The 25,242-nt window shown below is 39.8% G+C and overlaps 2 protein-coding genes across 5 annotated transcripts in view; one reads left to right on the top strand and one right to left on the bottom strand.

Moving 5' to 3' along the window:
- Positions 1–12,119, top strand: part of LOC137978738 (sodium channel protein 1 brain-like) — a 46,440-nt gene extending 34,321 nt beyond the window's left edge. The window contains exons 16-22 of one of the 4 annotated variants that reach the window (XM_068825773.1): positions 1,853–2,122; positions 4,404–4,457; positions 5,394–5,531; positions 6,444–6,557; positions 7,199–7,337; positions 8,272–8,403; positions 9,429–12,119. In XM_068825773.1, the coding sequence (XP_068681874.1) occupies positions 1,853–2,122; positions 4,404–4,457; positions 5,394–5,531; positions 6,444–6,557; positions 7,199–7,337; positions 8,272–8,403; positions 9,429–10,711 (2,130 nt within the window). In that variant the 3' untranslated portion in view covers positions 10,712–12,119. The remainder of the gene's footprint in view (positions 1–1,852; positions 2,123–4,403; positions 4,458–5,393; positions 5,532–6,443; positions 6,558–7,198; positions 7,338–8,271; positions 8,404–9,428) is intronic. The other 3 variants (XM_068825776.1, XM_068825777.1, XM_068825774.1) reach the window with 3 other exon arrangements.
- Positions 12,120–17,219: 5,100 nt separating this feature from the next.
- LOC137979820 (fibroblast growth factor 2-like) lies at positions 17,220–24,214 on the bottom strand. The gene is made up of 5 exons (XM_068827158.1): positions 23,724–24,214; positions 23,494–23,527; positions 22,959–23,064; positions 20,217–20,329; positions 17,220–18,695 (listed from the first exon to the last, which is right to left on the bottom strand). The coding sequence occupies exons 1-5, from the start codon at positions 23,780–23,782 to the stop codon at positions 18,513–18,515; spliced, it is 495 nt and encodes a 164-aa protein (XP_068683259.1). The 5' UTR covers positions 23,783–24,214; the 3' UTR covers positions 17,220–18,512.
- Positions 24,215–25,242: the final 1,028 nt, after the last annotated feature.

Raw genomic sequence — 25,242 nt, 5'->3', positions numbered from 1 at the left:
GGAAATTAACTTGTCAATACATGAATGGAGGGTAGGTGCCATATAGCAAATACGCTAGCGAATTGGCAAGAGGTAACCTCGGCACCCGTCACACTGTCTTCTCAGTGGAACTTATACTTACCGATTCTTGCCCTCGGCATAGGATGGGTGATGCAAAAGCGAAAGCAATGGCGGTAAACCCCGGACAAAAGGGAAGCACAAGTGCAAACAACAGCCACAGCGCACGCGCATTGTCTATAGCCCCTGACTTGTAGACCTTTCCAATTTAAATTTGCTTAGAAAGAACCACGTTAAGCCAATCAGATTTCGCGAAATTTATAGACAAAGCTTGCTCTTTCTTTGTGTCATGATTTTGGTCATGCTCTGAAACAAACATTTTCTTTGACGTTGAACATTGTGGTAGGTACAAATCGAACGTGGTTCGGCGTTGTTTGAACTGTTATTGACAACGGTATTGGTCATCACAGTGGTCAAAATTTGTTGTAGACTCGCGAGTCGTATTCGATTTGTCAAGTTTCTAAAGTCTAGTTATTTCGACACTAAAGATGACGATTACAAACCAAAGAGCAACACTTTTTTCGTGGTAATTAGTTTTATTATATCTTTCAAATGAGCGCTCTGTGATTGGTTAATTCAGGCAGCCGTATGCTACACAGTGTAGCTCTTTTAACTTCATAGTGTGCTTTCCCGTGCGAAGTTATTACCAAATGATATTATTAATACCTTTCTCACCTCGTTTTCTCGAGGCGTACCGATCTCAACCCCAGAGCTCTTCTCTTTTGTTCATAACTGAGGGAAAAAAGAACTCTAGGCAACCCTGAAACAAGGTGTCTTCTCCTCGGTTTTCGTGAGGAACATGAAAAGCGTCTCTGATTGGTTCATTCATGTTTGCACGTGGAGTGAGCAGGCGCCGTAAGGTTTAAATAGCCAATTCTTGGCGAAAAGAACTCTACGGCGCATGTTCTTCTACATAGAGTTTCCCAGAGCCTCTGGTCATGCGCAAACATAACATCCGAGGCTCTGGTAACGTGAATGGAGTTTTTGTACTCGCTCCTTGTTTATTCGAGTTGAATTTGTGGCCCTTGTACCTGGCCCTCAAAAGAATCACGGACAAAGAACCTGTCAGTTATCAATGTCGAATTTCAATAAAGGTTAATCCAGCTAAAGCGATGAATCATATCAAGAAGTCTGAGGACCATTGCAAATCTGACACAAGATACTGTTCTGTAATAGCCCATTTCCGAGTTGCTGCATGCCTCAGTTTCAAAGCGAGTCTTGGTGCACAACCATTCAAATGGAAATGAAATGCGTATTCTTATGCAAATCAAACTCATTTCCCTTGCAACAGTTGAGCACCAAGACTCACTTCGAAAAGTTGTTTTGGCCACTTGAAATGTTGTTCATTAAATATCGTACATTAAAATTAACATACCTTGGATGAAAACTGGAAGGAACTGTGGTACGCCATTTTCTACATCAATGGTTAGACTTTCAATTCTTCTCGGATAAGGACAATAAACCGTAGGCCCCGTCTCATATCCATTCCTGTTAATCAGCGTTAAATAATTCACCTACGGTTTGTGAAGAGTATGGGGAAGACCCCGAGTGTTGTGGTCTGTCCTCCTTTCACATTCATGCGTGGGCTAGTGGGTGGGTAGGTCAGATCAAATGTGGACTTATAAGCGGCTGCCAGAGGCGCCTTTACAGGCTGACGTCCGATCTCATCCCAGAGAGCGAATTGTAAACCACCATGAGACTATGCCAAATGTGCGGTGTGTAAATTCATTACCATTATCATGACATCGAAACTGAAAGCAGTTTCTGTTCTCAGCTTTCTCTGTTATCCTTACAGATTGTCGTCAATTCCCTGGTGCACGCGGTTCCGGCTATCGTCAACGTGATGCTTGTTTGTCTTATCTTTTGGCTCATCTTCAGCATCGTGGGCTACCAACTGTTCAATGGCAAATTCTTCAAATGTATCAACAGTGAAACGCTGGAAAAATACAATCATACTGTGGTACCTAATAAAACCATGTGTAATAAGACTGCCGGAATGCGCTGGGTGAACTCAAAAATCAACTTTGATTCCTCCTTTTCTGGATTCTTGGCCTTATTTCAAGTCGTACGTATCGATCCGCTTCATTTCACGTTTCAGTGATCAGGGTATTGCTTAGTGGCATTAGGTTTTTTTTTAATCAATGGCGTCGACATACTGAAGATCACGCAATCATCTAACTCTCTGACGTTGCGTTGTGTCACTTTGCGCTCATCACGTTGTATTCTTGTCACGATCAGACTTCTATAGAAAGAGTTTAGTGTTGTGAGTATTAAAGAGCGCATTTTATCGAACTTTACACAGTCCTCCGTGACTGACGTTGCGCTTAGTGTCACGGTTTGTGTCACACCTGTTGTCACGCAGTGTTACCTCCGCTGTTCAGTAGAGCCATGCATCACGCGGTAATTGTCACCATTGTCGTCACGCAGTTGTTCAGTTATTGGATTTTGATGGTTGGGCTGGCTAGAAACATACCATTGCTTTGCGCTTGACACGAAGTGTTTCTTTACGTGCAAAGTTAAGAGGGCAGGGCCTGTAGGTTTGCTCTTTGAGCGTCACCAATGAGTTCGGTGTTCAATGAAGAATTTGCGCTGTAAAATACTGCCAGTGCAGTATTAAAGGGGCAGTGTCATACTTAATTTCCTGTTTTTGGGTCAAAAATGGGTAAAAATCTAAATTAGTACTTTAGCTCAGACGTACAACATTCCTGACAACCCACTGACAAGATATGAAATATATTTATGGCACAAAGAGGTATTCGCATTTAATTTTTGGTGTCTTTCTGAAGGCACTGTCTCCAACCTTGAGAAAACTGAATACCGGTAGCTTCAGTGCAATTCAATGGTTATTGGCAACAAAACTACACCATTATTTTTTGGTTTTCGTTGATACAAGGACGTCTTTTATTTTTTTGAAGTTAAAATAGCGTGATACTGCCCCTTTAAAAACCCGCTGTTTATTTCAGCCAATTCATTACACCTCGCCTCAGGTGCTCCCATCTAAAAAGTCTTAAGATGTTTCTGGCCCAACGGAACAGCCACATATAAAACAACGATCCGCTTATTCTCAAAAAACGTTTCACATTTTCTTATGAAAAGAAAACGCAAAGTTTCTGCGTGCTTTCATATTCTAGTTTTAACTGGTGACCGGTGGCTCACCGAGTTGGTTGAGCATTGGACGTTCGTGCGGGGAATCGTGGGTTCAAAACCCCGGTCGCACCAACACTCAGTGTCGTTAAAACAAATGAGTAGAAAGTGAAAATATTGAAGGGCCGCAGCCAGGATGGAACATAGTTAAAATTTAAAAAACGATCTCTGGCTAAAATGATTAAAAAACTACGAGCTTTCGACTGCCCCAACTGCAATCTTCGACGGGTAAAATGAATGATAAGAAATCGATGAGAAAATTTAAATAAAAACGTACATTGCAAAATGATGAGAATGGAGAAAAACATTAGAAGCGTGGCATACCACAGTGACACCCAACGCAGATAACAATTCGTGCCCTTTACCTGGACAATACAACATTCTTTTTAACAAATATTCATAAATTTTCTACATTCTCATCATTTTGCAATGTACGTTTTTATTTAAATTTTCTCATCGATTTCTTATCATTCATTTTACCCGTCGAAGACTGCAGTTCGGGCAGTCGAAAGCTCGTAGTTTTTTAATCATTTTAGCCAGAGATCGTTTTTTAAATTTTAACTGAGTAGAAAGTGCTGCCCCCCGTCTCCCGACCCTTCCTGTCGTCTTCCAGAAATTGGAAACTGCCATGGAACTGATGTGATATGTGCGGTATATATTAATCCCCATTACCATTAATTCAAGGACGGTGCTGCATACATTCTGCGCATCTCGAGATACTCAAATTTCCTATGGGTGGTGCTTATTAATATAGGGATATTTTTGCGTGGTTCAACACTATGCGGAGAAAGCAAGACTTAGCAAGTGCTCTTGGTATCCAAAAAGGAAATTGGGGGTAACCACGCATTTTCAGAGATAATTAAGTTTCAAATTGGAAAAGAAGGCCATACGTTGCTTTGTATTTTAAAGCTTTTTGCAAATATTGTGGATTTATTATCTTCGAAAAATGCGTGGTTACCCCCAATTTTCTTTTTGGATTTCAATAACACTTGTCAAGATCTGCTTTTCCCGCATATTCAGTAAACCGCGCAAAAATACCTTGCAATTAATAGGCGCCGTCCTTAAGGTAAAAAGAAAACTGTAGCACCCGTCAGTTTCTAGTCGTTTGAGTAACGCGCGTCAGATTTCGAATAGTCGTTATTGTACGTAGCCATTGTAGGACGTCAGTATTTGAACCTTTACAATGCTTGGTTCAATTCCAGGCTACCTTGGAAGGTGTTTTTGAAGTGATGGACGATTCTGTGGACGGTGTCGGGGTAAGTGTACTGGGATTATTAGGGGGCTTAAGCACGCTTGTTTTTGAGACGCGAACGGCAACCGGAAGTAAGCTGTTTTCACTTTTAACTTGTTTTTACACAACCACATTTGCATTGCTGAGTATATTTTCCCCATTAGAGATGATTAGTATAAAAATCTGGGAGACACCACTGTCCTGGCACGCTAAATGCTCTCTTCCGGTTGCCGTCCGCGTCTCAAAAACGCGCGTGCTTAAGCTCCCTATTATTGTTTTCACTCTCGCCTTGAGCAACCAAAAAGAAAACAAAACTTTTTTACATTTAATTAAATATCAAAGTTTTAGAGCGGTTTTCAAATGAGTGTCGTAAAACCAAAACTAAGTAATTACTTTGGCCAATCAAAAGGACGGAGACAATCCAGGAAACCAATCAAAACTCGAAGTAATTACACGTAGCCGACACATAGCGCGGGAAAATGTTCACGCGCGACACACGATTGGTTTTGGTTTCACTTCTGATTGGTTGAAAAAGTGGCGCGAGAACTTTGAACCAATCACTGGGTGAAGTATTGCAAAACCAAAGTAATTTGCCTATTACTTTCGACACTCAATTGAAAACCGCTGTATTCTTGAAAGATTAATTTGGAGGCAGTGCGGGCCCAGTTGTTAGGGCGCTTGCTTTGAGATTCGGAGATCCCGGCTTCACGGTAGTCCATGGTTCAACTTCTCGGGCGCACTTGTATATAGCCATTTGGTTTGCCTCCGGCCAGTTGGGATTCTGAACAGCTGCTGTTCTGTTCGTTTCATTGGCTCTGAAACACCCTACGGGGAAATGGTCAAGTAAGTATGTGTGGAGAGCCGCCGTCTTTTTAGACTCTCGAACTGTTTGTGTTTGTGCAGTTTTTGCATATGTGTTCAGTTTTCGGTTTATTTTATCACGTGTCTTTAATTGTTTCAGCATGATCAACAGCCAATTTACGAATACAGCTTTTACAATTACTTCTACTACGTTATCTTTATCATAATGGGATCGTTTTTCATCTTGAATCTCTTTATCGGAGTCATCATTGACAACTTCAATCGCCTCAAACAGCAGGTCAGTGTAAACGCTTTATTCGTTCAATTTGTGTGCACGTTGATATGGCAACTAACTGACCGACCGATGAACTGGTTTACTAAATCACCGGCTTGCTGACTGAGTGATTGACTTACCGACTGATTGTTTGACTGGCTGGCTGCCCTACCGACCGACCGAACGACTGTCCTACGGACTGGCCTAGCTCCGGGACAGTCTAGCTCCGGACTGTGACGGGCTGACTTACTCGCCGCAGGACTAACTGCCTAACTGGCTCAGTCACTCACGCGCTCCTTCACTAACTGATTCATGATGATCTCTCTCAACCTGCTCCCTCGCTGGTAACTGACTGATTGACTAAATACGTGGTGACGCGCTCGTTCGTTTACTTGCATGCTAGCTTACAATCACCTCAACAAACGTTTCTGCTTCGATAGGGCGACTTTCGTATGACCTTGAAAAGGTGTTCGCAATTTGTTTCGCGGACCAATGTTTGACCAGATGAAAACAAAGCTTCTCCTTCTTCCCGCTAAGGAAACTCCTAACATGGGCTGTAAACAGTTCGATTGCCCAATCACATTACTGCATTGCAAATGACGTCAAAGCGAAACTTTCCAGAAAGTTCCATGGGGAGATGACGTTGTTTGCATCCGCGTTCGCTAAGCCAATGGATATTCGCGCTGGTTTGTTTTTGTTCAATAAGCTAATTAAATGTTTTGCATTTTAGTTTACGTTTTTACGTTTGTTTTTTCGAGGTCATCTGAAATTCGCTTTAACCATCGTACTTATCCTACCCTGCAAGCAGTTGGTTTCTCTTACGCTTCCCGGTTTACTTGAATGATTCTTTGCTTATGTTTCCATAGCCTTATCGATTGGGTCATGATTGAGCGATTGATTGTCGTTGTTTTTTGTTTATTTCTATGCGTTTTTTAGTATGAAGACACTGGTGCGCTCGGTATGTTTCTAACTCCCGGCCAGAGAAGCTGGGTAAACACAATAAAAAAGACATACTACAGGAAACCAAGGAGGCAGTTTAAGAGACCCCAGGTCAGTAAAATTCTTTGTTCCTAAGTCAGAAAATTAACCTATGAAATTCCAACGTTGCGTGTCGTAGTTAGTCGAACATCTTAATCACGAACAGATTTTGGCTATTTTGTATCCGTCTTGTGCCAGTGGCGGATCCAGACCTCGAGCTAAAAAATTTTAGCCTCAATTTTTACCAGAATATATATTTCAGTATTTTTTTTGGCAAAATAAGAGGGGGGGGGGGGGTCCGGGCCCCCCGGGCCCCTCCCCTAGATCCGCTACTGTGTGCATCTTAGTAAATGAGAGTAACGGCGTCTATTATGTTCTCTCTTTCTCAAAGAACGTGGCCAAATACAAACTGTATTGGTCAAGGCTTTGCATTAGCCATATTACTGAATTCGTTTGGTAAGTAATTTCTTATCATTGCCTCTCTGCTTCCTCCTCTCTGGCTTTTAATCTTTATTCATGCCTGTTGCAAAATGAAACTCCCAACAAGTTTTGAAAAAAGCTCTGTGATTCAAGTATGGCATACATTCATGAAGACGTTTTCTTCAAGTTCCTCTTGCTCACCGCCACAAATCACAACAGGTAACAGATTTATTCGTAAGATCAGTGTTCGCCTGTTTCGTGTCATTATTTAAAATCCTCTCGTTTCTTTTCAGAACAAATTCCGCGCGTGGCTTTTTGACTTAATTCTACAAAGGAAGTTCGAAGTATTAATCATGTCAGTGATTCTCACCAACATGGTGACTATGATGATGGAACACAACAATCAATCCGAAAACTTTACAAGCGCGCTGAATATCCTTTTTCACTCGTAAATGTCTAAAGTTCTGCCCCACCCCTTCCCCTTTAAATACTTGAGGGCCTTGTTTGATTATAAGCAAACTATGTTGGTCTTCCTCTCTCTTTTGATTCGTTTTCTTCATCATTATCATCATCGTAATAATAATAATAATAATAATAATAATAATAATAATAATAATATTGGTATAATAATAATAATAATAATAATAGTGGTATAATAATAATAATAATAATAATAATAATGGTAATAATAATAATAATAATAATAATAATAATAATAGTAATAATTGCAAACTTGATAATAACCCTCACAAAAATGGATTATTTCCCAGAAGTGTGAAAACGATTTATGTGCTAAACAAATTGAACTGATCGACCATAATGATGCATAGGGCGTACGTCTCTTAGGCTCTTTTTTATGTTAGCTTAAGTATTTTAAGACTTTTGTTGGGTCTATGATTTTGATGTTTTATAGTTATGAATATCGTTTTCTGTAAACATATAACCGGAAAGCTTATATAACCGGAAACAAGAATCTGCTAATTTAGGAGACTGGAGATCAAATCAATTTTACAACAGGAGAAACCCGGACGACCCGGAGAAAACCCTCGGGGAGCAAAGTAACGAACTCACAAACTCATCCTACACATGACGCCAAGTCCGGAAGTCGAACCAGGGACACATTGGTAGAAGTCAAGTATTTAAACTATGACTTCCATCATCATCATTTTCATACCGTCCTCATCGCCAGCATGATCATTATCATCGTCATCGGCTTCTCCTCCTTTAAAATTTGATTCGTTTCTTGTCCTCTTGTGTTCAGTTATTTCTCAAACACAAATCCATTATCTCTCTTTTTACTCTAATTAAGTTTTGCTTCAGAACATTTTCACTTAACTAGTGCTCGGTGTTTCTCGAGGGCCATCACGATACCTCAACTATATCTTCACCGGAATCTTCATCGTAGAAGCGGTGATTCGGCTGATTGCCATGCGCTTTGACTACTTTAAACTTGGCTGGAACGTGTTTGATTTTACCATCGTGGTTTTTTCTATTGTTGGTGAGTACTTTCATCGTTAGTTTTATCCTCGCTCTTAACGACCAATTTCCTTGAAGAGACGCCGTGCACAGTCTTTTCGCGAAAGGAAGGTTTTTATGGGCGCTTGCGTGTCACATATTCAAGTGACCAACAGTTGGAGTTTTTGAATATTGAAGTGAGGGAAAAGGTGCTACTTTTGTAATGGTATTCTCGAAAGGGGGACATGTCCAGCGGAACCCTATTGGAGTTTTAGTCAAGTTATTTGTAGACGAAATGGTACCGGAAGTGTGTTGCCAGAAGAAACTTTCGCACTGGCTGCAGGCGGGCTCGCTCGATCACAAGAAAATTAAAGTGGCTTTGCGGTTGAGGGGTCATTAATTAAGGCCAAATTATTGGGTTCACGTAGGGTTATGTAGTTGTTTCTAGATAGAACTTTTGTGACATTCACAAATATCGGTCCCCTCCCCTCCCCTCCTCTCCCCGTCCATATCCACAGATGGTTAGCCTACATGAACACACTGCTTCATGTTTCAAGACAATCCCCCTTCCCTTCCCCGTTTGTGGTGGGTTGGTTAGTTTGTTAGCCATTTTGTTCTTGGGCACTTACACATCAAAGTGGTTCAGTTGGTTGAGCACCGGGTCGCTATGCGGGAGGTCGTGAGTTTGACTGCGGCTGGACCAACACTCAGGGTCTTAAAATAACTGAGGAGAAAGTGTTGCCTTTGTAATAACGTCTGCAAATGATTAGGCTCTCTAGTCTTTTCGGAAACGGACAATAAACCGTAGGCCCAGTCTAACAACCCACACACTACTCGCAGAGTAGAACATGGAGTTCCAGATGTTGTGGTCAGTCGTCTGTGGTATATCATGGTTGCACGAGAGCGTTTAAACGAGTTACGACTCCTAAGCTCTTCATAGGTAAATAAACGTCGTGTACACTATGGCAAGAATCTGTTAAAAGTCTAAATATTCCTACTGAAAATGCGTTTAATAAATTCCTTATTATGATTATTAATTGAGACTCCATTTGTTCTCTGCGTCTTAAGGTATTATTGTCGAAGACGTTCTTCAGGAAGACATGATACTTTCTCCAGGACTGCTACGAGTTGTTAGGGTATTCAGACTGGGACGACTGCTGCGTTTCTTTGAAGGCGCCAAAGGAGTTCGTCGGCTTCTCTTTACTCTCGTGAAGTCACTTCCGGGTTTAGTCAACATCGCTATGCTGTTGTGTCTAATTATTTTCATATATGCCATCATCGGAATGTCTTCATTCGGTTACGTTAAAAAGACCAACGGAATAACGGATGTGGTGAATTTTGAGACGTTTAATAGCTCCATGCTGTTACTGTTTCGGGTTGCTACGGCCGCAGGATGGAATACAATCCTGGACCCGTTAATGGTTACCCCACCGGATTGTAATCCGGATTTAGATAATGGCGGTACGAATGGAGACTGCGGTAACAGAATTCTGGCAGTGATTTTTTTTGTTAGCTATATCCTAATTATATTTCTCATCATGATTAATATGTATATAGCAGTTATTTTAGAAAATTTCAACGAGGCACAATCCCAGGAAGAAATCGGCGTGTCTGATGACGATCTGGAAACATTTATTCAAGTCTGGGAAGAATTCGATCCTACCGCAACGCACTTTATTGGTTTACACCAACTTAGTGACTTTTTAGACTCTCTGGAGCCTCCGTTACAGATTCCTAAGCCGAACAGACATTTGTTTGGCTCACTTCAGGTTCCTATTAAGACTGGATTTCGGATTTATTGCTTGGACCTTATGCAAGCGCTTGTTCGGCGAGCTATCGGCGGCTTAGAAGGACATGAAGAGGAAGACTTGAAAATGTTGGTTGATCGCCTGGAAGAGCGATTCCAACACATGCGAAAGAAGGAAGAAACTATCGGCTCTCTTCCAGAGCAGCATTCAACTGAGATTCATGCGGCGCTGAGGATTCAAAAAGCGATACGAATTTTCTTACTAAGGAAAAGGTTGAGAGATTGCACGCGAAGCAGGCTGCGTTCTTATCAGCCGCTGAAGTCGGAAAAAGAAAAAGGTCATGGCTGGAATGAGAAACAGATCGTGGACCACACGCATGCTCAACAGGGCCTTGAGTCGGTGGTTGCCATGTTGTGGTACCAGCAGACAAAACGCTACGACGATCAACGAGCGGATGCGACGCTGGACGAGGGTAAGAAGAACGGAGATGACGGTGAAACTGCAATGGATGAAAGCGCAATGGACGGAAATAGTGATACACTCGTTCTCACCGACCCCAGCCAACCGAAATATTCGCCCAACACCCTCAGTGTGGACTATTAGTTGGTAGAAAAGAGGAATAAGCAATATACCATCGTATTCAGAACGTTCCACAGTACCTTGTGGGAACGAGCAGAAATCTTCTCCTCGATGTATTGAGAAATGAAACGCGGTGGATTGATACAAGCAAGACTGATCAAATAATCAAGATTTAAAACAAAGTAGTTAAGCTTTCTGGAGCGTTTGCCTTGCTTATCTGTGCTCTGCGTATGGAAGGACTGGCCGAGCGTTATGCGTTGGCTTGTTTAGGTGAAGCGTATATGCAATGATATTTAATGTCAAATGAAATGCCGCCTGCATTCTCGCGTGCAGGGCCTTCAGAATTGCAATGCAAAGTTCTTGCAACGTTTGGAACATAAAACGCGGGACGCCTCGTAACGCGCTGTCCAAGGACACTTCATGAGTGTGATATGGCTGTGCGGCTCACGGTTGTTCCGTGCCGCTGCGTGTCGTATAATTTTATACATTAAAAATGGCAAATGCATGCCTATTGTAAATATTACTTTGAAATATTTTTGTTATTATTTATCGTTGCTGGCGGGAAGAAATGCCTTGAGAAATTAGTACATATTGGCACTTTTAAAAGTCCTTACAGTTGAGCAGAGGGTTTTAACGAACTTAGTTTTAGTTCGACTACTTCGGCCAAGACACTTAAGTTGTCTTCTTCTTTTTTTTTTTTTTTTGGCAAATTTAGCAACGGAAACAAAAAATAGGCACAAGTTTTCCCCAGTAAATTTTGTGAAAAATCCCTGTTTCAATACAAATTTTAATTATCTAATTTTCCACAGTGGCCTTGGTTGAGGTGGTTGCTATGGAAAGTTTGTCTAAAAAATTCCAGTTTGGTTTTCTGTATTGCTCTGATACCGGCCCAGCTGGGTAATGTGAAATCTTTCACCATTTGAATTACGGAAAGGATTAATCTGTTTTAAAATTAGCTTATTTCTATGAAAGCGAAAATAATGTTCTCAGTAATAAACACGTGAAGGTAGAATTTCGCTAGAACTTATGAATTCTCTCAGTATCTATAGTGAATGTTTTGGCACAAAATATTATCATGGTTAGCCAGGCAGCTAAATATTATTATTATAGTACATGCCAGGGGTCTGTAACCAGCGTTTACAGACTTCTGACTTGCTACTCTCAGCAGATCTTCGAAGCTTTGAAGTGGATAACTAGATTAGCAACTTAAGATACTTTAATATTACAAATAATTAGACGATCTCGATGCTGGTAATGTAGCTGTGCTCCTTCTTTTAGTTTAGTGCGTGGTGAATTCAGCAAACTCTTGAACTGAATGAGAATACTTTTGATACCACAGGGCAATCCGCTTGCCGTTTTGCAATGAATCATTGATGTGTGTCTTTGACAACGTTGAATTAAATAAAGTGATGATTTTCCACTTCTTTTACTCCGTAACTGCACGAATTTGATGAACTATCATGTAGGATTATAATGTTGCGAATTTTCCCGACATCACAACTGGTGGCCATTTTGTTTTCCCAAACTAAATTTTGGGGCTTGGAATTTATTTTAATACAAATATTGTCTTTTGTTTTGGCTGAAAACATGCCGAGAGTTAAAACCAAGAATATGCATCGGACATGAGCTGGTTTCTAATCTCCTAAACTCGAAGGTTTTGAAATTTGGTATTCCATTTATAAATAATAGATTTTTTTTAAATCATCAGTTATCATTAATATCAGCCGGTGAATTAATTTCATTGCATGTTCGTTGGGTTCGACAGCAATTTAAATTTCAAAGAATTAGCAGAAAGGAAGGGCCAATTTTCTTCTTTGGCGGCCATGTTTTATCTATTTTCAGTTAGGTATTGTTTATTTGAGGCGCTGTGAATGTTTTTTCTCTCCAGCTGGAGTCCGTTTCTCGAAAGTCCCGAAAACTTTTTCGGCCCCGAAAAACCATCTGTGAAATTGCCTACCGCTTGTTTTGGAAAGCCGATCTTTTAACATGCTTTCAAGGTAACAAATAGAAAATTAGCTGTGAATTTTGAGGAATTAAGTGCTCTCCGTTCGAGAAAGGGCCCCCTCAGGGTACTTACTGATCATTATACGTACCAGTTATACTAGTTTGAGGTGTTTTGTTGCCAAGCTTACTCTAAATTATTCACCGTCAATACGTATGGGTTATTGACCAAGCGTGAGGTCAAGATGACTGGATATTGGCCAAGTTCTTTTTTTGCGTGTCTATGGACCGAGACGAAGTCGAGGTCCATAAACACGCAAAAAAAGAACGAGGCCAATATCCAGTCATCTTGACCGAACAATCTTGGTCAATAAAGGATTTATTATATGACTTAAAACACCAAAAAATGATCTTTGATCTTGTGGGACCAAGCGAGAAATCCCGAGCGGGCAGTATCGCTCCATCTTGCCCGCTCGGGTAGCCAATCAGAGCGCGCGATTTGGTTCATCTTGCCCGCTCACGGAGCTAGTCATATAATAAGGTTAGTTATTCAATGCCTGAGAGAGCGAGAAGGCGGCTCAGTCCAGCGACACTGCGTTAAAATCGGAGTACTGTTTTTAAAAAGCAAATATTCGTTGGGCCGTGAAATTTTGAATTTCACAAAAAATAATTATTTAAGGCCTGGTTCAAACGTTGCATTTCACAAGAGCCCAATACAACTCGAGAATTATCTGCATGTGAAATGCGACGTTTGAATTAATTTAATTCGACTTCTGCCGCATCTTCGACTGAGCGAGTGGAATATTCGAATGAAGTTCGACAGTGGTTTCAAACGCAGTTCTCATTGGCTTCCACTGAATCAACATTTATGAAACACGATCCGTCCAGTCGCGAGGGAAAGTCGTGAACTTTTTAAAAAACGTATTTCAGTGTCCTTTTTTGTAATGGGCCAAACCTGAAAGCAAAAAACAAAAACTAGCAATCTCCAAAGCATCATAGTCAAAGCCTATAAAACTCCGCTTTATTTACACAAATCCACTCCTTGTCCTTGATGGTCGTGAAACTGAATTAGCACTCTCATATGTCTTATTTTCTACATTTCTTCGGCTTTCATTCATCATTTGTCTGATTAAATCCGTGATCGTTTTTGCTCGTGTGATAAATTAAATTCGACACCATTAAATTCGAAGTTTGAATCAAATGACGTATTTAATTATTTTAGTCGACCAAAATAGGAGTTATAATCGGAAATGCGACGTTTGAACCGGGCCTAAGAGAGCTTTTATATATTGTTTGTTATCTCCAAAGAATTAAGATGTGGATTTTGCAACCCCCCTATGGAACTTTACTCACGATAAAGGCATTGTTATTTGTATTAATTTTTCCCTTTTGTGGTTTTTTTACGTTATCGCGGACAAAAACAACGGGGCCCAGTTTTTCGAAAATCCGACAAACACTTATCCGCGAATACTGAATGCCAACCGAGGTTTGAATTTTGCCCGTCAAAAAGGACTTAACAATCTAATTTTACGCTGAAAGAAAACAAAAATCTATGTCAAACTTAATGGCGGAAAATCTCGCGGACACTTATGTGATCGGTAAATAAGCTGCAACTTCAATTTCATTCTGTTCGTCCACCAGTTTCTTGTTCATTGCGTCATTGTTATTATGTCCATATGGATTGATTGCAAACCACCAATATCAATTCTTTGTCCGAGAAACTTGTATATTGTATTCAGCTGGTCAAGATGCAAATTCTCATCAGTCAAAGAAAAACGATAGTCCCCACTCCACCCCACTTGGTGGCCTTGGTTTCCTCTGCCAAAGCAATTTTAATCTATGAAGAAATTGAAACGTTAGTTCATGTTATTCATCCAGTACTTTGCATGCCAAAAGATGAAAGAATGACAGTATCGGCGAGATGTACCTAATCGGGGAGCCCAAGCGATACCCATCGCTTCCCCAGAGACCTCGGCTCTCAACATGGCACTCAAGCAACATGATCTCTTCTCTAAATTAACGGTTGTCGTTAATTCATGGAAACTCGGATCACTAATTTTGATTTTGTTAAATGACAGTTTTGAGGAAGGATCTGTAAACCGTAGGTTTTGTTTAAAATCTCTTTTTTTAAAAAAAAATCCGTCTCCCGTTGGACGCTATTGTCATCATCAACGGGTTAGTAGTAATGGTGGCTGTGTTTCTGTCCTCAAAGCTGTTGTCTAAGTCTAGTTTTCACTTGGATATTAGCACAACCTAAAACTAAGCGCACTCACACACACACTGACATTAGTATTCATTAGCTAGATTCTGGAATACCTATTTGAAACGTTCTTGAAACAATCGCCCGGTGTGACAAGAAAACAGAAATAAACGGATATTTTGATATCGCTGCTATATTAGCAATAAAGTAAAAAACAAAAGCTTGTTGCTTGTTTTTCAGGATTCTCATATCGGCTTTTGTTTTCTGGGCGGGAGTGTTTTACTAGTTCTAAAACCCCATAGAATCAATACGACCACCGCATCCGGGTACCCAGTGACGTCTCTTTCGTCTGTAACACGAGTGGTCATATTGAGCAACGACGTCCCGATTCCAGCTTTTTTTTGACGCTTTTTTTTTGTTTGTTTGTATTAATGCTCAGCATTTGTATTAAAGCCCGCTTTTCAATCTCTACCATTTATATTTATTGCCCATATGATAAAAAGAGAATTACACGTTAGCTCGATAATATGAATTTTCATGTTCTCGTGGCAAGAACAATATTGTTCTTGCCACTCAAACGTAAAATTCATATCTTCTCGCCACCGTGTAATATCCTCTATATGTTTCAGCGAGAACTAGATTTACATCACCGTATTTACCCAAAGAATGAGGAAATCCACCATTTTTGCAACGCATCATTGACAATTGCGCAAGCAAATTGCTCCTGCGTTTTGAATAACGTCAACATCCTTTGTAAAAGAATTGTAAAACTGCCATGATTGATTTTCAAGTTAATGTTGGTTTATTTCAGAATGTTTACTCTCTCATTTTCTTTCCAATCGTTAAAGTTGACTTCCTGTACTGTGTGTTTTCTATTGTGGCGTGTGATATTTTTATAAGATAATTGTAAACAGCGTAAACTCTCTTAATGATCACTTTGGGCTCTTAGGGCAAACACTGAAATAAATGTTGTTTAAAAACATTGCCACGCATAGGAAACAGGAAATCAAGTTGCTTTATCTCTGTCACCGCCATCGTGATTTTAGATGAAGATGAGTACTGGGGAGAGATCAGGAAAACCTTAGACAGCAATGACCGAAACCAGATTGCTGACCAGCGTTTTTCGTTAAAACAATGGTTTGCGGGGGGTGCTCAGTCTCGCGGGCTCAGAAAACCTGGTTGTGGTCGTTGTTATTTAAGGTTTTCCGAGAGATCACCATAGTCGAAAAGAAGAGTCCTTTTCAAGCCTCTCTCCATTCAAAATGGCGGCCGACACGAGCAATCGGCTCTTCATCATGAATCCTGGAGCGATACTCACCGTAACGTTACCTATTGTCATTAATGTCCCAACCAGAGATCTATTGGCTGTTGAAACAAAGGATTCTTTTGTTCTGTGGTTGGCAAAATGTAAATAGCAAAAGATTTTTTTTTATAAACAGTGAAGTCTCCTACAGGCAAAACACCTTCTCTGCCTCTCTGCTTCCTCGACAAAACAAAGGAATGAGCAGACCTGCCAACTCTCCCGGGTTTTTTCTCTTTTCTCCCGGCCTCCCAGCAAAGACTGAAATCTCTCGGTTTTTTGCCAAATTCAGACAAGAAGCGAAAAGTGTGAATTCTATTTCGTCCCGTTGCTTCACCGATCGATCGCATCCATGCTGCACACTCGTTCGTTGCATTGCACACGGAGTCTGGGGACGAAGTTCCTCGATTTCATACATTCCTGGGCATGCTTTCGTCATAAGTGCCCGTATGTTGAACAAAATGGCTTCAGGCAAGCGTGGTCGTGATCTTTGTCAAACCACAGTTAATAAGAGGGGAATGGTTATCAAACCCGGCAAATTTCTTTGTCGCATGTTTTTGTTCTCTTTTTTGGCCTTGACCGTGCACTAAACACAATAGTTGTTTACTGCGTACTGAGGAACTAACCAATAGAAACGTGTTGGTTACTTAATTCATGCATAGTGTATGAGCGCAAAACAAAAGATTGTGCACGGTCGTTGACCTTAATCTTGGCATCTTTGTTTGCTCCTTTGATGTTTGCCGAGCTTCAAAACCAGTACCCTCTATTAACTATGGTCAAACTCAGATTCTGGCGTTGAACTGGCATTTTCAGAGAACAGTACACCTTGCTAGCTACAAATGGAGACCTGACAGCGAACTTTTAGCTTCAGCAAAGAAAGCAACTGCTGCGTATCTGTATATTTAGCTACTGCACTTGTGTACCAGTTAAATTTAACCTTTGTAAGTATTGACAATTAAATGAGGCAATTTATAAAATTTCCCGTTTTTTCACTGAATCTCCAGGTCTTTGCAGTCCACCTCCAGATTTTGAGCTCTGAGGGGTTGGCAGGTCTGAATGAGAGACCGAGGAAAATAAAATTATCACGAAAATTACGTTCTTGCGTTGTTTATTGGAACTTCGCACACCTGATTTTAAATAACTTAAGAACAATTTCGAATAAAAAATTACATACGTTACACCATGATAAATAAGATTTGCGTGGTATTGTCGCTTCGAATAACTTATGTCTAATATTTAGGTACATTCAAGTCAAATAAATTAGGTTGTCTATTTACAAGCTTTTACAATTGGCTTTACAAAATGCAACTGAAATGCATAAACAGGCCCAAGAAGGCCAATGAGGACTCGTGTGCCAGAAACAGGCCTTATATGTCTCAATCTAACTGATGCTCTATTTGTATTTTGTGTTATTGGTATAACCTTAAAAGACTGAAAAATTTTCACAGCGCTGTGAATAATTAGCTGTGTTCGTCTGTTTGTTTTCAATGTTACCACAAGGGTAATTTACCACCGCATGGTCAGTTATTTTGTATATCCTAAAAAAATCAGTGCCTATTTCTTGTGGGAGAAACCAACACTGAAGCTATATTCCTTTTTGTGCGTCTCACATGTTTAATAATGTACGCATAAATAAAACTTAGCGTGAAATGCGAACAGCACTCAAATATCCTGTTTCTCACGAAATTTTCATTTTCGCTCAATACGACAAATGCGAAAAAAGTAATTCTTAATTTCTGATCTTTGTGCTGTGAACGATTAACTGGGATAACACGTTCATTCAAGAAATTGGCCCAAATATTGATAAAGTGAAACAATAAAGAACTTGCAAAATTAAACGAACCTTGTCCACGTGGCAACAAAGAGAACACGCCCTACCGTCCAGAGGTAGAACGTTTTTTTTCCCCACATTTCAAATATCGACAGCCTTTTCATATTTTAATTACTTACGCAAATGGGAAACTGTGTGTTTTGAGAGTTGATTGTTAGTTAGGCCGCAAAATCGCGCTTTTGATTTTCAAGGGGTCCGTCTAGTAAACAATATTTAATTTGATATCTGGCCTAAGGTGGATCCCGTCAATGTGAAATACTCATATAATACATAGTATTATTATAAATATCCTTGCAAAAGCAGTTGTTTTGAACAAAACTATATTGATTGAGAGTATTTTCACTCCAATCTATAAATATCCTACATAAATATGTTATGTGTAATATGTTATAATTTATCCTCTAAAACTTGAGTCTTCGGGGTAATAAATAGTTCTAAACAGTTTCCCTTTTTACACATAAATACATGAGAAAATTCCACCATTGTTATCCAAGCAGATTATATCCAGTGTAAGCCTACAAATATGTAAATTAGTCGGGAAAGATATTTTTGGTTAAGAAAAATAACGCATAAATCTCGCCGCCTTTTGAGACATCGTCGTGTTGTGAGGCTGTTTAAGTCTGCCACTTCGCTTGAATCCAAGAAACCAATTTATATTATACTGCGACTGGAATTTGGTATAACCAGAGTCTATCCGTTCGGAGAATAAGCAACGAGTCGTAATATTTCCATGATTCTGTGAACAAAAAAATACGATTTTGATGATTAAAATATTGCTTGGCATTCAGAATAGTCTTTATTGACGCTTTGTGGGAGATTGTCAAACCGGAATGACCAACCCACAGGTACGCCCAGCAACTAAATGGTTCTACAAAAGGGTGCTCTTAACTGCAGATGTCATATCTAAAATGACTGAAAAGCGATCTCGATTGATATCCGCAGTTAAGTACCGGATAAAGTGGTTCACTTAATACTTATTAATACCACGTACTCGGCTGGCCCGTCTCTGACCTTTCTCAGGCCACCAGACTGGAAACAAATATCTGACGCGAATCTGGAAAAATCCGTCTCCGTTGCAAAATGATGGCGAGTAATACATATCGTTGCCGATTGGAAGATCAGCGTCCTGGTAATTGAACAGGACGCAGGAATGAAGGAGAGAGCATTTTTCCACGAGGCGTCATTTTTAGACCACTTTCTTATACTTGAACGGTCACTTTTTACCTTTTTATAAGTAAAGCAACTAAGATTTAGGATCGCAGGGCGTCACAAAAATATTTATTATCAATATAAATATAATATACATATATCAGTAATTATTATTATATCACAATTATTATTACTATTGTTCCCATTCATAAAAGAGAAAAAAATTCATTTTTAGTCAGTAGAAGCCGAGTAAAAGTCGCCAATGACAGTTTGCTGCTCGTGGATTTTCTTACTTGAACAATGCGCTAAAGAAAGTTCCCTTGTGCAGTGATGATTGCTGAAATTTTGGTTCAATACAAATGGAAGAGTAGAAATATAGAACGAAAGTCGGCCTATGTCATATAAATAATCACCTGCTGACTGGCAATGGAAGCAAGCAAGAAAACTATCTGTACTAACAAAGACACGAAGCAAATCACGATGTTGTCGACGGAAACACATTATAACATTTTCAATTTTGCATAAAGTTTTGAGATGTATTGGTTCCCGTGCGTTCAAGATAGACAAGTAATTGTACGATCTCGTGAACTATCCATCCAGGTGGCGGAGACATTCCATAAAATAAAAAATCGGGACTCTCAGTGAACCTGATGTCCCTTGAGAAGGTTATATAACCTCCGAATTGCTTCATTTGCGTGGGCTAAACGTGTCACTGTATATTTGTTTTCTGTAACCGGTATTCGTTAAATGGAACGACTTCAAGGCTTCGTGAGAGGCTTTTAGAGTTAGCGTAATCACAAAAAAAGCGAACTCGGAAAGAGCATCCTCCCAGATTTACCAGATTGAGGAGAAATTTGAATGTTTTTTTTCTGCTTATTTTCCTCCCAATATGTGAAGAGTTAGCCACATAGACCAAAAACATAAACAGAATACGTGCGGTCTTTCACCGCTTTGTACGTCAGTACCAATATACATACATATTTATACCAATAACATGCGGAAAAACCCTTTTGCTTGAAACCACTGATAGCAAAACCATTAGAAACACTCGGAAGTCATACTGTCACAACGATCATGTTTTGCAAGTGTTCACTGATGCATTGCTTACCTCAACTGTAAGGTTGCCATCCGAATTCACACATAGGTAACTATTTTCTTTGACGGATCGTATTCTCACCACGACCGAACCGTTTATGATAAGTGACTCCAACTCCAGCTTAGCTGTGGAAAGAAACGTACAACATTCAAAAATCAATATTAACCACGTGTGGCCTTGACGTACAGGACCTCTGTACGCTCATTACAATGTGAGCTTTTTATAGGAACTATAAAAATTGAGATCCTTGAGTTCTAAAATCGGTATCGACATTCAACCTGTCTTTCGCAGTAAACTTATTCAACAGATTCTTTGGCCAAAGGAGAAGAAGCCTGATTTAGTTAACAATCAATGCGTTGTGTATCATTTTAAATGTGACCAGTGTGATGCTGATTATGTAGGTTTTACTACAAGGCACTTACATCAACGTATTCAGGAACATAGGTGATTCTGCCATATACTTTAATATCCATGGTGGTATTGACACCTCTAGTTTTAGCAGTTATTTCTTTATTCTTAAGAAATGCCAAACTAAGTGTGAATGTCTTCTGTATGAAATGTTTTTCATTAAGGAACTTACGCCTTCACTCAATACTCAAGTGGACTCCATTCGAGCTAAGCTTTTTACTTGATTGCGCCTCTAGGGTAAACAGCATAACTTCATGCTTTAATTTTATTATATATTTGACTTCATTTTTATTTTCATTGCTTGATAATGACTTAACTTATGTCGAAACGTCGCATTTTAACCTTTTTTAGCCCTTTTTTAAGCCATGTTTAATATTTTATCGCAATGTTTTATAGTGAAACAATTTTTCCTATAACTTTTTTTATCTTGTTAGCGTTCAAAAAGGTGAGGTCATTGGGTGTATTCTAACGAGTCTCAGAGAGCGTAAATCTGTGAAGCCATTCAAATGTTAACAAAGAATTTTAGTATGTGTTTATTTTTCATATTTAGTGTAATAATTGTCGGTCTGTAGTGGGAAACGCCTATTGTCGCCCAGAAACTAAGCGCCTTCGTGTGGTTGAGCGCGGGCGGTTTTTCGACAAGTCCTGCTGGGGATTCGATCTTAATCGGATAATGTGAAATGTCTTTGGGGGGTAATGTCTCCAAATTGTGCCAGTCTTAATCCGTCACTTTGTACAGCCTCCGTCGTAAGGAGAACTTCCTGAGCCAAGAATTGCGGCAAAAAACATTAATGCCAGAAAAAAAACCAGCTCTCTGTATCGAGATCTTTCCGACGTTAGGCGGGGAAAAGGCTGTTTCATAACTGGCATTCCTAAGAACTTAAACTGTTAGAAGTCTGTTTAAGGTTTTCGTTAACAGTTATCTCGGTAAACAGACTCCAATAAACACTCAGTGACAAAATTAAATTCATGGAAAATTCGCAAACAAAGAATGTTTTAAATTCCTACGGCGCTAATTTTAACCTTGTAAACAACAACACTGGCTTATGTATGTTAACCCTTTAAACCTCTGTGAGCTGCACCGCGAAATCTTTAGCTCAATAGCTTTACACTGGATGGCTTAATTAAAGTTAACGTAGAATGTATGATGGGTGTTTAATGCCTCGAGAACAAACTGCGCAATAGCTTTGGAATGAAAGGTCAAGCTTATTAACATGATTTCTAAGCACGTATAGTAACAGCACACGACCCTGAACATAAAGTTAAGTTTTTGGGTGACATAAATCTTCCCGATAGGGGCACTTCTCCATGTAGGCACCTTGCGTACAAAGCTGATTAACAGAAGCCTATAATCGAGCCAGCATGTGTGTTACTGCTGACGTGTCAAATCACGGAGCCTCACCGTTTTGTTCGCAAAGGTCTGCCTCGGAAAAACAAAAAAGTGCAAGATTGACGACAATTGACTCTTTACGTTGTGATTATACTTATAAAATTAGCGGCGAAGATATTGCTATGTCTGACGCCACAAGTGCAAAATAAAGTTATCATTAGACTTTCCGTGCAATTATCTACAAATTGCACCTCATATACGTCAAGTCTGTCAGACAACGATCATATCACCTGGCCGTAACGAGTCTAACACGATATAGTGAGCGTAGATATCAAGATGGAAACCCGCCTCATTCTTGACGTTAACACTTTTTGTCGGAAAAATTCACTCAGGCCGGGGCTTTCAACTTTCCGATCCATACCGCTTTTAGCGGGGAAAATCACACTTGTTGCTTGCGGCAAAAAAAGAGACGTCACTTCTTCACAATACAGAGATTTTCCGCCAACCATTTTTGTACAGTAAAAATCGCACTGTTTCGTTAACGATTATTTTAAATCACAGATCTTGTAAAAATATGCTTAGGAAATATTAGCTTCTTAAGACATTCCACATTACTTATATTTTCATTTGCCCCGTGTTCTCGGCATTAGTGAGTTTCCTAAATTAAATCAGCTGTCGGAGATTAGAACAGTTAGACTGATTTGAGAGAGTGTCGGCGCTCTCTGATCCGACTAGGACCAAAGTGGTTCTCTCTGTAAAAGTACATCGTTTAGCGTGCGCAAAATGAAAGCCGATTGAGAACGTTTTTCTTTTTGAAAAATGTGAATTTTCATCACGCTGATCGACGTTCATTACTTCGTAACAGGTTTGTAGTGATTTGTCAAAACTGCTTGTGTGGTCTTAGCCTCCAGCACCCGGGGAGAGGGTCTGTTTATGAAAATATCTCAATGGTGATATTCGATTTTGCAGATAGGGTTTTGAGTCCATATCAAACTAAGACAGTGATCGTGACTTACCATTCTCGTCGGTTTTATCAACTCCCAGGCTGTCCACATAAGATCCTGTTATTCTCACAAATCCATTTGAATTCGTCGAGTATAACCACACCGTTCTCGCATAATGCTGCAATTGTGTTAATACACCACAGAGCAGAAAATTAGTTTGATATTGGAGATGGAGAACCTTTATTATTACTCCACAATTGTTTATTTGCTATTGTTTATATGAATTGTCTAGACAATTCAAATTTAGCACGGTGTGCAATCAGCCTCCACGATGACTGGTTTCACTTGTGCCAGCGTCCGGATTGGCGCTATCCCACGGGAAATTAGCTATTTATCTTGTTTTACCCATGCGATATGCTTCCAAATTTTGTATTACTTACGACGTATGTTTTCTCAAACAGTTTAAGATCTTAAGCTTCTCGAAGAACGTGAAAACGTAGTCTTGTTTATCTTTGAAGCATTGCGTGACATTTTGTTAAACAATTGACGTAATATATTTGTACTAAACATTGAAATTCAAAACGACGTATGTAAAAAAGATACTTACCTTTTTGCTTGTGTGCGCGGGAAATGCGACCGTTCTGTTAAGACAAACCGAAAATTGATGAGAATGCAAATTTTCAGATATCGTTTCGACACAATAACTCTTAAAGTTTGCTTCACGAGATAAGCTTATTGTTCAATTGTAAGAACCAAGGGACGGTCTTTGGAGCGGCTGCATGAACTTTTGTTCTTACAACTCGCACGAAATCATGAAATATTAAAAATTAAACCTACCTTGTAAAAATAACTAAGGCAAAGGTTAACCAGAGAAAAATAATTGTTCTGTACATCATGTTTCAAAGTGTCCTGACAAGTTTCTTTTTTGAAGAGAATTGAAGAATCTTGTCTGTCCTCGAGCAATGGGCCCTGTTCTGCCTCGCTGCCTTCGGGTAAAAGAATGAATAACAACTTGAAACAATCCTGCGTTTTAAACCGCAGATTTCTGAGGCCGGAATAGTCTCTCCTCTCCGCCCAAATAGATTATGGTATTTGACACAAAAAGGAAAAAAAGTCCCGCAATTAGATGGGATCACGTTATCGCTTGTGTCCCATTCACAGCTGTCAGCGCTTTTCCACCAGTGTCGTCGGGATGCCTGGGGCCGTCGGCCACACCTCGCTTAAAAGCATCGGAAATAACAAGAATCGCGTTGCCGGATAAACTGAAAACCTTGGCAGCTGACGATGAGTCTCGTTGCCGCTGCGATATGGTGCTTGTATGAATGGGATGACTAACGTCAGGTGATCATCACGGTGTCATATCTAGTGCATTCTTAACATAGTTTTACAAAACAGGTTTGTTTGTTTGCGAAGGGCCATATCGCCTGCCAAGTTACGAACTGTTTTCAATTCTTCTCGTTTCCGCAATTCCACACCGCGTGGAAACATTCTTCAGCGCGCGGGAAAATCGTATGATGTCATAGCTATATTTTAATCCTCTTACATAAGGGTTACAGCACGACCTGTTCGGGCTTGGAAGTGAATTTCACTTCCGATGATTAAAAAATATATTCTCGCAAAACGAAGGCAAAATCTAATATCGAAAGTATATGGAGGGTGTCATTACAATGCTATTTTCAGGAAATCCTGTTAGTTTAACAACGACAAACTTGCGTCTTTTTTTTCTTCGCATGTAGCATATATTGATCACCAGATTTGTTGTTTCACTTTTCTTGGCGGAATTACGATGGTCCTTTATCTCAGGAAGCTAAATACAGGAAGACGTCCAAAAAACAGGTCACGCAATTCTTGTAGACCTCAGCGAAAATACGCTAAAATAACATCTGAACCCACTCAATCCGAAGTTGTTTTCAGACCTTTCTAATACCATAATCGGCAATGATATGGCGTAAATCAACAGACCCTTTTTATTCGGGGAATTCCCGTCACTTTCAAGCTTCATTTATCTTTTTTTTTTTTCTTTCAATATCTATTCAATTAATATATACAGGTTTTAAGGAATAGTTTCACGAAAGCTGAAAGTCTTCGTTTAGGATAAGTTTTGTTTTATAAGACATTTCTGGAACTGTCAACATCCATCAGTTGAACAAACTTATGCTCAGCACATAGGTTTGGGTGAAGCGAAATATTACAAATTGCTACATCATACAGTTGCATCACAACAATGATGGGTTACTCTACCAACAAAGATCATGAATAACAGAAGTCTTAAAACGTAAGGATTTGCCGCTTCAATAAACGTCGATCGAAGCGGGTGTAGGAAAGTCAAAAGAACCTTTAAAATTTGGGATTTCGG

Source organism: Montipora foliosa, chromosome 12 (assembly GCF_036669935.1).
Source record: "Montipora foliosa isolate CH-2021 chromosome 12, ASM3666993v2, whole genome shotgun sequence".
NCBI lineage: Eukaryota > Metazoa > Cnidaria > Anthozoa > Scleractinia > Acroporidae > Montipora > Montipora foliosa.
The sequence above is the reverse complement of the archived record's forward strand: the minus strand, read 5'-3'. Positions and strand labels throughout refer to the sequence as shown.